General features: G+C 50.2%; 2 protein-coding genes across 2 annotated transcripts in view; one reads left to right on the forward strand and one right to left on the reverse strand.

Moving 5' to 3' along the window:
- Positions 1-2,248: 2,248 nt before the first annotated feature.
- On the reverse strand, positions 2,249-7,372 carry OTOP2 (otopetrin 2). Its single transcript, XM_010163501.1, has 6 exons — positions 6,967-7,372; positions 6,357-6,493; positions 5,669-5,727; positions 4,864-4,997; positions 3,530-4,419; positions 2,249-2,419 (listed from the first exon to the last, which is right to left on the reverse strand). Exons 1-6 carry the CDS (start codon positions 7,370-7,372, stop codon positions 2,249-2,251), a joined length of 1,797 nt encoding a protein of 598 aa, XP_010161803.1.
- Positions 7,373-11,294: 3,922 nt separating this feature from the next.
- The window catches only part of USH1G (USH1 protein network component sans), a 9,043-nt gene continuing 5,991 nt past the window's right edge, over positions 11,295-14,346 (forward strand). Inside the window, exon 1 of the mRNA XM_010163502.1 lies at positions 11,295-11,458. Coding sequence (XP_010161804.1) covers positions 11,295-11,458 — 164 coding nt within the window. The remainder of the gene's footprint in view (positions 11,459-14,346) is intronic.

Consider the following 14,346-nt stretch of genomic DNA (forward strand, 5'->3'; position numbering starts at 1 on the left):
CATCTGGGCTCAGCAGCTTGGGCTAAAACAATGTTTAGGGCTGTACATGAGACTGACGTCTGTGCACTGCTTACGTCTCTTTCCTGACCTAATCTGTGGCTCCTGCAGTTAAAATTAGTTAGGCTTTTGTTTTATGAAAGGTGAAGTCTCCAGGGAGAGATTGTATCTTTACCAGATCAATGGCAAAAATAGAGCCAGGTCTTTCCTGGATCAGTGGGGCTGGGAGAGGTTGTTCCCAGGTTGGGGAAGGGAAGGATTGACCCAACCCAGAGGTGCTCGATCAGTGAGGTCCTCTGAGGGCAGGGGGAGTCAGGATTTACCTCATCTGCCTCAGGAAAAGGCTGCTGGCAGACAGGCTGGTGTCACAGAACTGTCCAGATTGAAAGTTCTTTCAGATCATCGAGGCCAACCATGAACCCAACACTGACAAGTCCCCGACTGACCCATGTCCCTCAGCACTGTGTCTACACGACTCTTCAATCCCTCCAGGGATGGGGACTCCACCACTGCCCTGGGCAACCCCTTCCAATGCCTCAGAACCCTTTCAGTAAAGAAATTCTTCCTCACATCCCATCTCAACTGCCCTTGGTGCAACTTGAGGCCATTTCCTCTTGTCCTGTCACTTGTTCCTTGGTTGAACAGACCCACCCCCACTTCTCTCCACCCTCATTTCAGGGAGTTGCAGAGAGCCAGAAGGTCTCCCCTCAGCCTCATTCTCTCTAGGCAGACCAGCCAGAGGCACTGGTCCCTTCTGGTTTGGCGATCTAGGGTTTGAGGGGAAAGGTGGTTTGAAAGGTGTGAGCTTGGGCTGGCAGTCTGGGCCATCAGGTGGAAAATCACATCACTCCATTTCAAGTATCGTGATTTCCATTTATTATGTCTTTTTCTTTGGCAGATGCACGCACATCCCAAGGAAAAGGCTTGATGGTTTCTGCCACCTCTGCAGTGTTCTTTATTGGAACAATAAACCCCGATGTCTCAGGGTACAGACAAAGCTCAGCTGTGCTGTTCCAGCGTGCACCCTCCCATCCTGGTGACATGGGCTTTCTGAGGCTCTGTTTGGAGTTTGGATGTAGCAGAGGGGGCCCATTTCTACCTCCTACAGCCCAGGAGTCCTGCTCTGAAATCCCCCTCAACCATAGTGTGGTTCATGGAGAGCTGCAGGCACCCAGAAACCTGTCTGGGTGCTGGGGCTGGGCTCACAGGTGCAGCTCAAGCATCCCTTCAGGGCGTGGGAGATCAAATTAGCCATCACATTGGATTGGTTTCTGGGTCATAGGGCACAGAAGATCCCTTCAGGAGTTCAGTATTACAGAGAAAATCAATAAATAACTGCATACAAAAATGGTCATATATTAAAAAAATCATTATCTATTTAAAAAAAGAAAGAAAGAAAGAAAGAAAACCAAATCTCTGTCATTCCCCAGACTGTATTGCCCAGAGGATCTTTATGGCCCTTGATCCCAGATTCAGGAAAACTAGGGGGGAAAAAAGTGCAATCCTGTATCAGGGCCAGCCCAGGACCACATGCACAGATCTTCTGTAAATCTGACCTGAGCTGTGGAGGAGGAGGAGGCTGCAGTGAGAAAAACCACTCGGCAGCAGTGATGCCTCCCCGTGGAGGAAGGAAAACAGCAGGGAAGGGTCAAGGGAGGGGTGGAGAACCTATAGAAATGGGCAATACAGAGGGGAACAAGAAAATGTTTCTCAAAGCCTTTGGTGGTCACCAGTTTGTTTTTCACATCTCTGCAGGGGAGTGGTTTCTGACTGGCCGTACCAGAAGCTGATTTCTCTTTCTTTGCCTTCCACACCTGCATCAGCCCTTCATACCCACCGGGTCTCTGTGTGCAGACAGGCACTGGCTGGCCAAGGGTGCTGAGCACCCACTGGAGAGTACCTCAGTGGCATGGAAGGCGAGGCTCCTTGCATGAACCAAGGGTAATAACCAAGGGTAATTACCATGGTCCTACTCGGAACACCATCCTTTTTATCCCTTTGTTTTTCTTTTAAGCTTTAAGAACTTCAGACACACACACATGCACATCCACACACAAGTAGCAAAAATAAAATCTGGATTATGTTTGGATGATCTTCACTGATGGTTCATAAATGCCCCAACACTGCAAAGGGACATGATTCAGGCAGTGCTGGGGACCCCTCAGGATATCTGGGCAGTCTCCCAGCCCCGGGGTAAGAAAAAAATGTGGATTGGTTGAGGAGGATCTCATCTTCCTGGCAAGAAAGTTCTTTAGGACATGATGTAGACCTCCAGCAAACTGGCCACCGCATGCATTCGGTAGAAGATCCCAAAGGGCAGGCAAATGTCCACAATAGCTGGCCACATGGAATCACCATAGAAGTTCAGTTCTGTGTCATTGTCAAACTGGGGCCGGGCACCAAACGCTGGCATGATCCAGAGCTGATCAAGGAAAAGGGAGAATAACAGTGGCATTAGGAAGGTGTGGGGTACAGTAAGCACCTGCAATCACAGCTACAGAGAGATGGGAAAAGAGCGACCTTCTGAGCGAGGGACCAATGCTGGGAACCTGTGTTTACATCAAAAGTTTGATCTAGTGTTGTACCCTAAGCCTAGTTTCGATTCATGCTCAAAGACAGGCTGGAACCAAAGGTTGAAGCACTCAACAGGGGAAGAACTTCAGCGTGTTGTGTGTTAGCATGAACCTGGCCTGTTGAAACTCTTTGGATGGAGCAAGCATGGGTAGGACTGAGCTGGCAGCAGCTTAGTCTCCCCAGGCTTGGTTGTGTGCGCTGAGCTCAGGAGACCAGCCAACTTGTTGCATGGGGGTTGTCAGCCCATTCTTTGTGAGCTTAGGTGTAAAATTAGGTGAGGACACGATGGGACTGACTAGTTGGGGATTTGGAAGGTCTCTAGAGACACAACCTGTGCTTGGCTTCTTTTGAGGTGCAGCTGTAATCCTTCAGTTCTTTTGCAGGGAGCTGCAGTCCCTGGGCTTCTTGTGAAAGTGGAAGCCCCAAGTGAAGTCAGTGACCAGTTTCTCCTCACAGCAACTGGGATTGGGGTTTGGGCTCCTAGGCTTTGGGTTTTGAGAAGAGTAATGCTGCCATTTCTCAAGAAAACCCAGATTTCACCTCAGGTATCTGTCACGTTACACCCTTTCTTTGGGGGTGTGAGAGAAGAGTTGAATGTATTTTATTGCTTTTAATAAGCTGCTCTACATATCCACTAATACCCAGTACAGATACTGGAACTGATTCTCCTCCTTTACCCATCGATTTCACTGGCTGATATTCTGGTGATGACAGCCTCTTGTGACAGCCTTAACCCTAAAATCTCTTAACTCCAGGACAGTTGCTCTTCCTTTGAAGTGACCAGGGAATCACAGCTACCAGCACATACAGGTGTGGGGAAGTGTGTTCCTGGTATATTGGAGGCACAGAAGGGATTGTTTTTCCATGGGCCACGTCCTTTCCTTCACAGACACTTCTCCCTTGTGCCTGCCACCCTCTCCCCCCACCCTGACAATGTCTTCTCTCTGCATGTACTCACTATGATATTGCTCAGCAGGAGGAACATGGAGATCTCCCTTAAGAGCTTCCTCCTCCAGTTCATCTTCTTGGGGATGGTGAGGGACCGCACGAGGTCAGAAGGATGGATGGCTTCAGCGCCAGGGGCAGGGCTAGGTGCCAAGGTGCTGTCACTGTAGGGCACACGGAGGGACACTGCATTGACGTTGACAAAGGTGAGTCCATAGAGATCCTTCTGGTGAGAATCATGCTTGTGATCTTCCTTGGGGGGTTGCCGATGAAGGCCTTCGATAATGAAGATGTTCTGGAAGGTGTGTTGAGCAATCATTAGGAGGGCATAGGTGAGGTTGAGTGCACTGATAGTGTCCCTTGGTGTGCTGGCTACAATGGCCACAATGGAGTAGTAAGAAATAGCATATTGCCCTAAGGCTGCACCCATGAGGAGGGCCACGTCCAGGGTTCTGGTTGGGTTCTTGTGCCGATCCATGTCTCTCTTGTCGAGCCGGTAGATGACAGAGCCACCAATGCAGACAAGGGACATCAGACCAAGGCAAACAATGTTGAAGATGTAGTACATGGTGAGTGCTTGGTTCTTCTTGCTGGATTCAGTGCTGGAATTTACCTGCACCTCATAAAGAACAAGGACTCCCAGACCACTCGCCAGAATGATGAGGCCCAACACGATGCCTACAAAGAAGGTCCTTCGGAAAAGCCTGAACTTCAGGCGGGGAATGTGGTGGGAATGGTGGTCTATGAAGCGTCCAACGTTCTTCCACATGACATAGACCATGGCAGAGGCAAAGAGACTGTATTCAATGTTAAAGGGGTACAGCCAAAAGTAACCGTTCTTGAAGATCTGGCAGATTTGGCTGTTGCAATTGCATTCTTCAGCTGAGCTACTTCTCATTCCCACTGAAACAAGATAAAAGCACATAGATGCAGTGGTATTAAAACAAAGAGCCAGCACTTAGCAGCCCTGAAGAACTGGATCCTTAGGTCAGTGAAAAACAAGACCAAGGACAGAAGAATACATGCCCGCTTTGAAAACAAGGACACTTCAACCTCAGCTTTGTGGTGCTCATGTTTTTTCTGAAGAAGTTAGGTGGCAAATTAAATCTCTCTTTTCCTTCCCTTTATTTCCACCCCATTTCTACAGGGACTTCCACCTTCCTGACCCCTCTGTGATACATGTTAAGAGTTGAACATTAGGACAGGGCTTTTGACATACCAGCTCTGTTAAAGGAACTTTCAGCTCTACGTAGGCCTTCTGAAAAGGGATAAAACCTACTTGTAGAACAACTTCTACCTCTTGGGCTCCCTCCCTGGACCAGACAGCTCCACAAATGAGGAGATTACCTTTCAGGAGCCACCTGAAGATTTCCTCTGTCACGTTCTTCTTCAACTTTGAATGCGCTTTGTGAACAGACTCATCTGTCACTGCTGACATCCACACCGCTAAATTTGTAGTCAGTGTCAGCATCAAGCCGCACCTGCAGAAGAAGGAGGGACGTCATGAGATTCAAGCAATGACTCTAGGTCCTATTGCTCCCACCCATGCTATAGATATGTACGTGCTCAGGGGGTCTGTGGGAGCTGCCTGAAGTGGTGTAAGGTCTCTGCAGTAGTGAAGACTAGAAATCCTGACCCTTGCTTTGCTGCTCAAAAAAATTTCCCTATCTTTTGTTCATGCTCATGGGTATTAGCAAGGCCTGATTCCTCATGTTGGTTTTGGAAGAGATTCTCAATAGCGAATAGATTAACAGGTCTGGGTTGGGCTCCCGTTGATCCAGTCTTGCAAAAGTGGACAAGATCTTGTTTTAGCCTGAGGCTTGCCTGCTGCATCATTGTATTTCCCAGGAAAGCAAAAGTCAGCTATGAAACATTTTATTTAATGCTAATTATTTATTTAATACTAATCTACTTTGAGTAATGTTTGTATTCGTGAGTGTAATCCCAACCCTGCTAGAGTCATAGGTCATAAACCTCAACTGCTTGAGCTGGGATTAAAGGCTAGCTGGAGACTTGGCAGGTTTAGTTTTGTCCAGAATTAGGGAGGTGGGATTATCCCTTTGTTACATTTTAGCTGTGTGAGAGAGTGCAGCAGGTTTGTGGTGGCCCAGGTCTCCTGGACCGGTGGGATTCAAAGAGTAGCAGTGCTCACCTGGTAATGTTCAGGTGCACGTGGATGCAGTCTTTGGCAGAGATCCACAGGAAGTATGTCTGGCAGGGGCAAGAGAGGAAATCATTATTTCCAACAAAGCAAGAAAGCAAATCACATCACTCTGAAGTAGGGATGTCCCTGCTCAGCAGAGAGCAAGCTGGAGCCTCTTTCACTTGGGTCCGTCTGGGCCCAGCCCACTAGCCCATAGTCCTGGCCATTTGCTAGATGTGGTATGTTCTGTCTTTGCTCCTGCCAGGAGCCAGCCCCTGTTCCTGTCTAACTTATTCCTATTTAACCTCTTCCCTCCTTGGTATTGTCCCAGAGCAGATGGTCCTCTGTGTAGGGACTTCAAACTGTGAGGCAGTTCCTCCCCTCACTGTCCTCCTTGTTCTCTGTCCTTCATGGGAAAGGAGACCTGGCTGGATGGGAGCTGCTTTGAGTTTATGATAAGCCATCCTGGTACAAGCCAAAATATCACAGGATGGGAACAAGTTTAAATCAGTGCCTTAAAGTGAGTTGCCAGAGCTGGAAGTTGTGGCTGGAGGGAGATGATGTGGGCTGGGTGGAGGCTGAATTAAGCCCCTTGTATTTGCTGCAGGGGAAGTTGAACTGTGTGTGAGATCAGAGCTCCTTCCACTGGTGGTTCTGTCTCTCTGCCCCTCCCCGAGACAGAGCACAACCATCTCACCTGGACGACCACGAATATTGCTTGCACAATGGGGTAGATTATTTTGATTGCAGACAGGCAGCTGTAGAAGCTCGAGTAATATCCTATTTTGAACACATCCATGACAAGGCTGAAAATAGCAAATAGGATCAGGCCTCCTGTTAAGGAACCAAAATATCTGTGTTGGACAGATGTATACACATGTGGGCTAATGCAGAGAGCTGAGTGGAAGAAGAGGAACTATTGCCATGGAGTGGCTTTGCTTCTACCTCTGTTTTTCCTCTCCCAGCACCCAAATTGTCTTGGCACCAACAGAATTGTACAATAATTTTGGCTGGAAAGGATTTTCAAGCAACCCTCTACTCTGACTGGGGCTAATAACTCTTGCAAGAGCAATGGCAAGGCTGGGAAGGAACCTGGTGTGAAGTACCAAGAGTCCTTGTGGATAATGGGAGACCTGGCGGGAGGGGTGAGGAGCTCATCTGCTGAAGCAGGGCATGATGCTGTGCCCTAGCATAGGAGGAGGACGCTCTGCCCCAGGTGATTGCTGTTTCCCTTGTAGTAACTGATCCCCCCATGAATTGTCTACCCTGCATCTCACCTCCATCCCTAGCCCTCCAAGAGCTCCTACCTCTCAGCCAGACGGGCCCAGCGTGGGAGTCTTTGCAGAGGATGGCATCTGGGCACCGGGAGGTGCCGACGAGGTAGAAGATGATCCATACAATGACTATCAACATCATGACAGTCAACAGGAAGAAGACGTCGTAATCATGCACAGCAATCTTCTCAAAAGCCCCGCTGCTCACCAGTGTGCAGGCCAGCAGGGCCAAGTGCACGGCCAGGAGGATGGAGAACATGCGGCCTCCCTTCTTCCACACTTCCTTGGAGGCAGGAGTGGAGGGAGGCTGATGAGACTGGTGGCTGAAAGACACTATCTGGCTTGAAGCCAAGCTGGCTTTGTCATCCTTCTGTCCACAGCCCATGCTGGAGTTGGGGTGTCTGATCTCGCTGTCCTTCCGCACGAGCTCTTCGGTCATGGTTCAGCTAATGCCTTAGCTGAGAGTTAATGCTGTTGGGAGGAGAGCCCCATGAATGAGAAGTGTCACTTCATTTTGAATAATCCGGGGCTGGACCAAATCAGGACATGTGATGAGGAGGAGAGGACGTATCAGAGGAATGGGGAAGGATGAGACAAGGAGCACAAAAGGAGGGATGAGCTCATTTTCAACCTTTCTCTTCCCGGTTCCCCGAAGACTGCGTTCTTGCTTAAGACACTTTTGCTTGGGGAGATGGCAGGTCAGTTTAACTAAGCATGTGTAACTTGTCACACAATATTTAGATGTTTATTGATGCAAGTTACTGGGAAAGCACCAGAAAAGCACTCACAGGATTAAATATCCTGGGGCAAATGGCCAATGTAATTTGATTTCTAAATGTCAACCACTAAACATTCTGAGAAATTGTCATACTTCCTGGCTGAGGAACAGGCCACTGAAAGGTAAGAAAGCTCTGTGAGTCTTTGGAACATCACATCATGGTTTAAACCAACCCCTGCAAGAAGGATGTGAGCTATTTCCACTGTCACTCCCTCTAAAGCCTCTTGCCTGTGCCAAGGTTGGGACTTCATTGATTCTCAATGAAAAGCCTGAAATAAAGCAAATTAACTATTCAAACAAAGCCATTCCACCAACCTGTTCTGCTGCCTCGAATCCAAATCTCTGCTTTTGCCAGGCTGTTGGAGAAGTTTCCCCGTTGCTGCAGCTTGGTCAGCCAAAGAATTTATACCCGTTGGGATGTCTCTGTGATTTATACCATGTCTGGAGCTGACAGCAATTCTTCATGGGCTTCTCAGAGAAACTCATGTGATCCATTTTGTGCAATAGCTGATTTTGGGGAAGCAAGAGAGAGATGAGGAGATAAGGGTTATTTACCCGGGGAGGACATGAGATGACAACACTGCTAAGCATGGCACGGACCGCTCGGTCGCAAGGTCACAGTCATCATAGAGCAAAGCCACCCCATAAAACCCACCTACCTGCAGGCACGAGATCTGTTCCCTTGAGAGAAGATGGTTTAGGTGATGAATTTATCTTTGCTGGTAATTTTGGGCTTGGCTTTCTGGTTAACTGAGCACAGTAAATGTTGTGCCTCACCCTGAGCTATTCCCATCAGAACGCTCTATGCATGGAATGTTTTTGAGGGAAAGGAAGAAATTTGCACTTGTAGCTCTTCAATGTTAAGGGCAGCTCAATCTTTTCCCACCCATGGTGCCAAGATTAAGGAAGGTTTTGTACTAGAATTGGGCAGGATTTGGGACCTGGAATCCATGTTCCCCGTTGGTGACGCACTGCCTTTGACTTTTCAGGATGGGATCACCTTTCTCTGGCCTTCAGGAGCTTAACTTCTCACCTTTCAAGGAGGAAGAAGCTGTGTTACAAACCATGGTGCAGGTGGGATCCAAACATTTGCCAGGTGAAGGGAGAGATTTTGCTCAAGATCTCTTTTACCTCCAGCTGTTATATTTTGGTGGGGGAGATAGGGGAGCCCAGGGCAGTTCTGAGTGGATGGGGACAAATTTTATTCCTTCATGAGGACACTTCTTTTGGACATATATCTGCTGCTTGCCTCCTCTGGGACAAGCCCAGAGATGGGGCAGTTTGGTGGGCATTTCAGTCCCATTCCTGCCTGCTCACCACTATGCTCCTTCCTGCAGCACTACAGGGAGAATATCAAACTGAACTATGTGGGATGGTGAAGGAGACATGAGGACCTACTCTGCCACCCAGGGAGACCTCCATGTGTCTTTCCCATGCTGCCACCAGCCGGCTGCCACAAGCAGTACTGAGTCTGCTGATCTGAGGAGCTTCTCCATGAGGTGAGTGGTTGATCTTTTCTCAATCTGTAGCCTTTCCCAGGGGAAGCCCAGACCCCTGTGCTGTGAATCTGAGCTGATGATGGTGATGTTTTGCAGAGGTCAGAAGTTCAGAGTCTCCCTCAGCACTAAATGCACTGATTTATCCTCCCTCTTTTCTCCTTAACAGCCAGCAAGAGAGGAGAGAGCGTCTGCTGCCTTGGGCAATGTTCCCAGTCCCCCCCTGGCAGTCACCATACAGCATAACAAGCTTAATTAGTAATAATACAAGAATCATTAAATAATGTTGGTAATGAATTGCAGACGTTACTATGCTGCTTTTCATCTTGGAGGTTCCCAGCACCAAATACCTCCGTGTTTAGAACATCCCGTCAGGGCTCCTCCAGGGAGGCTGAGCGGGTGAGTCTCAATCTGTTGATGCGAGTGAACTGTTTGGGAGTGGACCCTCCCTCTGGGGCACTTACTGGTGTCCCCAGGCAGCCAGAAAGGTGACTCCATGTCAGTCACCCAGGGGTTAATCACGGCAGCTTTTGTGGGTGCACCTGGAACTGCTTTGGGGCCACTCTGCTGTCTCGGGGCATTTTTTTCCTTACAAGAATAAGCTGTGTTGCTCTCTGGTTTCCCCCCTCTCTGCTCATCACCTTCCAGCCTTCTCTGCTGCTCTCTTTCAGTTTTTCCCCATTTTTCCACTCTCTTTTCTCTCTCTCATCCATCTCCTGGATCTGCCTTTTCCCCCCCCACCAAACCCTGCCCCGTGGCTGTGCTTTCCCTGACGAAGGGTCCAGCCCTGGACATCTCCATCCCCAGGACATGATAGGTAAAACCCCCAAGAGAGCAGCAGGAAATTCCTCCTCGGTGAGATTCACTGTTTGGCACAATGTGCCATGAGAGCCACGTCCTTTGGTCAACATCCAGGCTCAGCTCCATCTCACCTGACAGCAGAGGGTGCCCAGGGCTGGGAATCCTGAGCCGGAGGCATCGCCTGGGGCCATCCGGCTCTGCAGGGCTCACTGCACCCAGAAATGCTGTGTCAGCAGAAAACACACTGAAGACCAAACATTGCCCCTCCTGCCCATCATGGCAGAAGTACCGAGCTACAGACAGGAGTGAGTTTGGTTTAAGGGGGTTTTTCCATCTCCAAAGAGGGAGAGAGGGTGAGGAAGGGAATTTTTCCAGCTGATATGAGTTACTCTGGGTTATCACAGACGCCTGTTGTGCAGTTTGTTGTGCAGTTCCCTAGAAAGCTGAGTCCTGTGGGCACAGGCAGGGTAGGTGGGGGACAGGGATGATGGCTGGGTCTGCTGTTGTCTTCCTAGTGACAATATCGTCTTCCTAGTGACAATAAGAGATATATATATATATATATATATATAGTGATATACATATATATATGTATATATGTGTGTGTGTGTGTATATGTATGAATATATATTTAAAAAAAAAACCCCAAACCAAGCTGTAAACACCCTCAGTGTTGCTTTAAAATCAGGAGCAGTCACCCACCTGCTCTCAGCCATCCCTGCACGGAGCAGGAGCATCCCTCCATGTCCCTGCTGCTGCCCGGCTCTGAGGGGCTGTGAGTGGAGGCACCAGGGGCTGATGATCCATCAGCCCACGCTTTCTCCTCCAGCTGCTGCCAACCCTCACTCGAGATGGGGTGGCTACAGCAAGGGACATGCAGGGGTATGGGGCAGGATAGGACCCATGAGCTTTTCTGGCAGCTGGCTCTGCTGAGGGGACACATAGACCTGGTGAGCTGTCACTGCATGGCCCATGCTCCGCTGAGCACCACTCAGTGATGCTGTTTAATTGGAGCTTTTAATGTGCAGCGGAGCTGATGCGTGAAGGGTTTGCTGCGAGGAGGGCCGGAGGATGCTTAGGACCCAGGGGAAGCGCTGGAGAGCTAGGCTGGAGCTTGGAGGAGCTCCTGCCTCCCCAGCCAGGACTTCTCAGGTGTCCTGGCACAGCGGAGTGGAGCTGAGCGAGACGAGCTGGGCCCTCCTGGCAGCTCCCCCTTCCCCACATCCATGCCCATCCTCTGAGCCCCCCTGGGCACTCATGCACTCACCCGGGGACCATTTCACACCATGAACGACCAGTACCACCGAGCAGCCCGGGATGGGTACCTGGACCTCCTGAAGGAAGCCACCAAGAAGGACCTGAACTCACCGGACGAGGATGGCATGACCCCGACCCTATGGGCTGCCTACCACGGCAACCTGGATGCCCTGCGCCTCATTGTCAGCAGAGGGTGAGTGATGGGGAATGCACGGTGCTGGGCACAGGGGATGGAGTAGCTTGGACCCCATCTTTCCCCCTTCCTTGCTCGCAGGTCAGCGTGGGTGCTGATGCCCCACAAAATTATGGCTTCTGTCCGTAACACCACCACCCCCCGTCCTCCCCTCTGTTATTTTTTCTCTCTCTGTGGTGCTTTGGGTCTAATCCAATGCTCCTGATAATTGCTCTGGGTTTTTCCAGCTCCTCTGATCCTATAACCACCCTATGACTCTGCTCCTGCCCCAAACCCCACCTCCAGATCTTCAGGTGAGGCTGGGTCTCCCCTGCACCCCTACAACTGCTTTTGCAGTCAGGTCCTGTAAAGAAACATAGCACACCAGGTCACTGCCATGAAAAAAGCCCTTTTAAAGGAGAGAGCAGAGAGAATAATTGCTCCTTCTGTCCCAAGAATTGCTTGCACAGAGAGATATGTGTGGTGCCAGCTGGCAGGAGGTGACACTTGTCTGTTTTACCCCAAGCAAGATCTGAATATGTGACCCCCGGGCAGCCTGTCGTGCACTGGAGCTCAGGAAATTCAGGAGCAGGTTCCCCAAGAGCTGATTTCATTAAGCCCAGACTCCCCCCCGGGGGCTGCTCAATGCTGATGTGTCTCTTGGTCCCTCACCCTGGGCTGCCAAACCTGAGAGTCTCTGGCTCCATAAGTGTGGATGTGGTGGAAGGAGGGGAGTGGGATTGAAGGGTTTGTCAGGCTGGAGGGTTTTACATCTTATTGTTGGGGGAACTGCACAAGAAGGTCTGTGCTAAGGCAAGAGCTGCTGTACCTAGTTCCTTCCTGAGCAGTACATGGCTCTCCTGTTCTTACCAGCCTCCTGAAGGACCATGTCCCAGTGCTTCCTTCCCACTCTGGTGGCTTTTCTAAGCACCTCATCTAAAGGCATCCAAAGTGGGGTGGCCTCTACTTGTGCTGAGAGATTGGTGGTGCTGCTGATTTTGATTTATTTCCTTCTGATATTGAGGAATAGTTCTAGGGCTGGCAGCCTGAATGTCCAGCCCACCTCCTTTGAAGGGCTTTGCTGCTTTGTGTTGGGTTGGGTCTCAGTGGGACTGTCAGCTCCAAAGCAAGGATTTTCTGTGTCCACCCTGGGCTGTGTCTCCAGCTCTTGTATCCCATCGGCCATGTCTCCGCTGTGTCTGTTCCTGCGCTCTCAGCATCTCCTGATACTCTGGTCTGCTTATACAAAACCTTCAGCCATCTCCCCTGCCCAAGGCAGAGTTCCTCCACACGTTGTTGTCCTTCCATTGTAAAACATTTTCTTTTCAGATCTTGGGGTCAGAAAGGCTGTATACAAAGTCACTTTGAAAAGTCCTTGAGTGCCTGCTGTGATAGGACTGTGTTCAGAAAAAGGTGTTTTCAGAATCCAGAGGGGAGAGAGAGCAAGACATGGCTGTGAGTGGTGCATCCTAAGATGCTCCTGGGTTGAGAGCCCTGTGATGCTTCCCTGGGCTGTGTGACTTACTGTGTCCCTCCCAGGAGAGACTGTGCCCAGCAGAAACCTGCTCAGCTCCTGCTGGGAAGGGAATCACCATCCAGGGCCAGAGAGACAAGGGCAGGAGCTCTGGGGATGAGACCTCAAAGTCAGAAATGGTTCCAAATACTCTTTGATGGCCAAAAAGCCTTTCTGGAGGGGCGTCCATCCACAACATGGGCCTTTCAGACTGACTTTATATCTCTTTATATAATTCTATCTCCTTATCTTGCCTGTCTCCATCGCAGGACACCCTGCAGCCCCGCTGCCTGTCCTGCCAATCCACACATCCAAGCCAGCAGCTTCTGCCTCTCCATGAAGCCCAAGGGCTACTTTTCCATGGAGAGGCCCCTTCTATAAATTCACATTGAATTAAAAGGTCCTCGTGGCTCAATCATGTCCGCGTCCAGCTTGGCTGCTGTTTAATTAACAGGCTAATACGTATTTGTTCCTGCCAGTGAAAATAGCCTGGCCAAAGCCCAGTGCCCTTTACGTGATGGATGGTGGAGCAAAGTGTGTGTCTGTGGGGCTGCAGGATGTGTTTACATCCCTGTGGTCATCTCCATTTGTCAGATCTTCATCCAGGACCATGCAAAGATCAGTGAAGCCTCCTTGCCTCTCTGCTCAGCTCAGTGTGGAGACAGGAACACCTCTGCTCCCTGGACTGGCTTTGGGTCTGCGAGAGGGACAGGGGTGACAGAGGGAGGAAATCCTGTAGGACCCAGGAGAGCCCATGGACAGACCCTGTAATTTTCTGCTAGAGCTTAGGACAGTGTGCAACTGTGTTTAAGTCTTGTTTAGAGATTAAACTTAATTCTGTGTTGGATGTATTACTATTAGATCTGCATTATAGCAATTGGGATGCAAGAGAGAGGACGCTTGAGTGTCCCAAAATGTCAGGGCATTTCTCTCTGTCTGGCCTCTGCTGTCCAAATATTCCTCCTCCATCGTGGAGAGCCCTGGAGTGTGAGGCAGGAGCGTGTGGGGCCGCAGCACAGAGCAGTCCCTGGGGAGCAGAGGCTTCGGGGATGGGCTGGCTCCGCACAGGGATGGGGTGGGAGGCAGCTTCAGGGTTGCAGAGGGATGCCAAGGCACAGGGGGTGATGGAGGAGTCTTGGGGCAGCAGGAAGCACTGAATCCTCCTTGCTAGTGCTGGGTGGTGGCACTGGTGCCCAGACAAGCTGGGAGATTGAGTGCTGGGGCCAGGCTGTTATGAAACATCCCAGCGAGGCTGGCCAGAGGCATCCTGAGAGAGCAGGGCTGTGGGAAGAGGCTGCTGGGGACAAAAATCACAGCTCTGGTCATTGTGCCTTGCTGCTGGCCAGGCTGCTGGACTGGCCACTCAGGGTTGTGGAGGCTCTGTCCTCAGTGAAGG

This window comes from Antrostomus carolinensis, unplaced genomic scaffold (assembly GCF_000700745.2).
Source record: "Antrostomus carolinensis isolate BGI_N321 unplaced genomic scaffold, ASM70074v2 scaffold7282, whole genome shotgun sequence".
Taxonomy (NCBI): domain Eukaryota; kingdom Metazoa; phylum Chordata; class Aves; order Caprimulgiformes; family Caprimulgidae; genus Antrostomus; species Antrostomus carolinensis.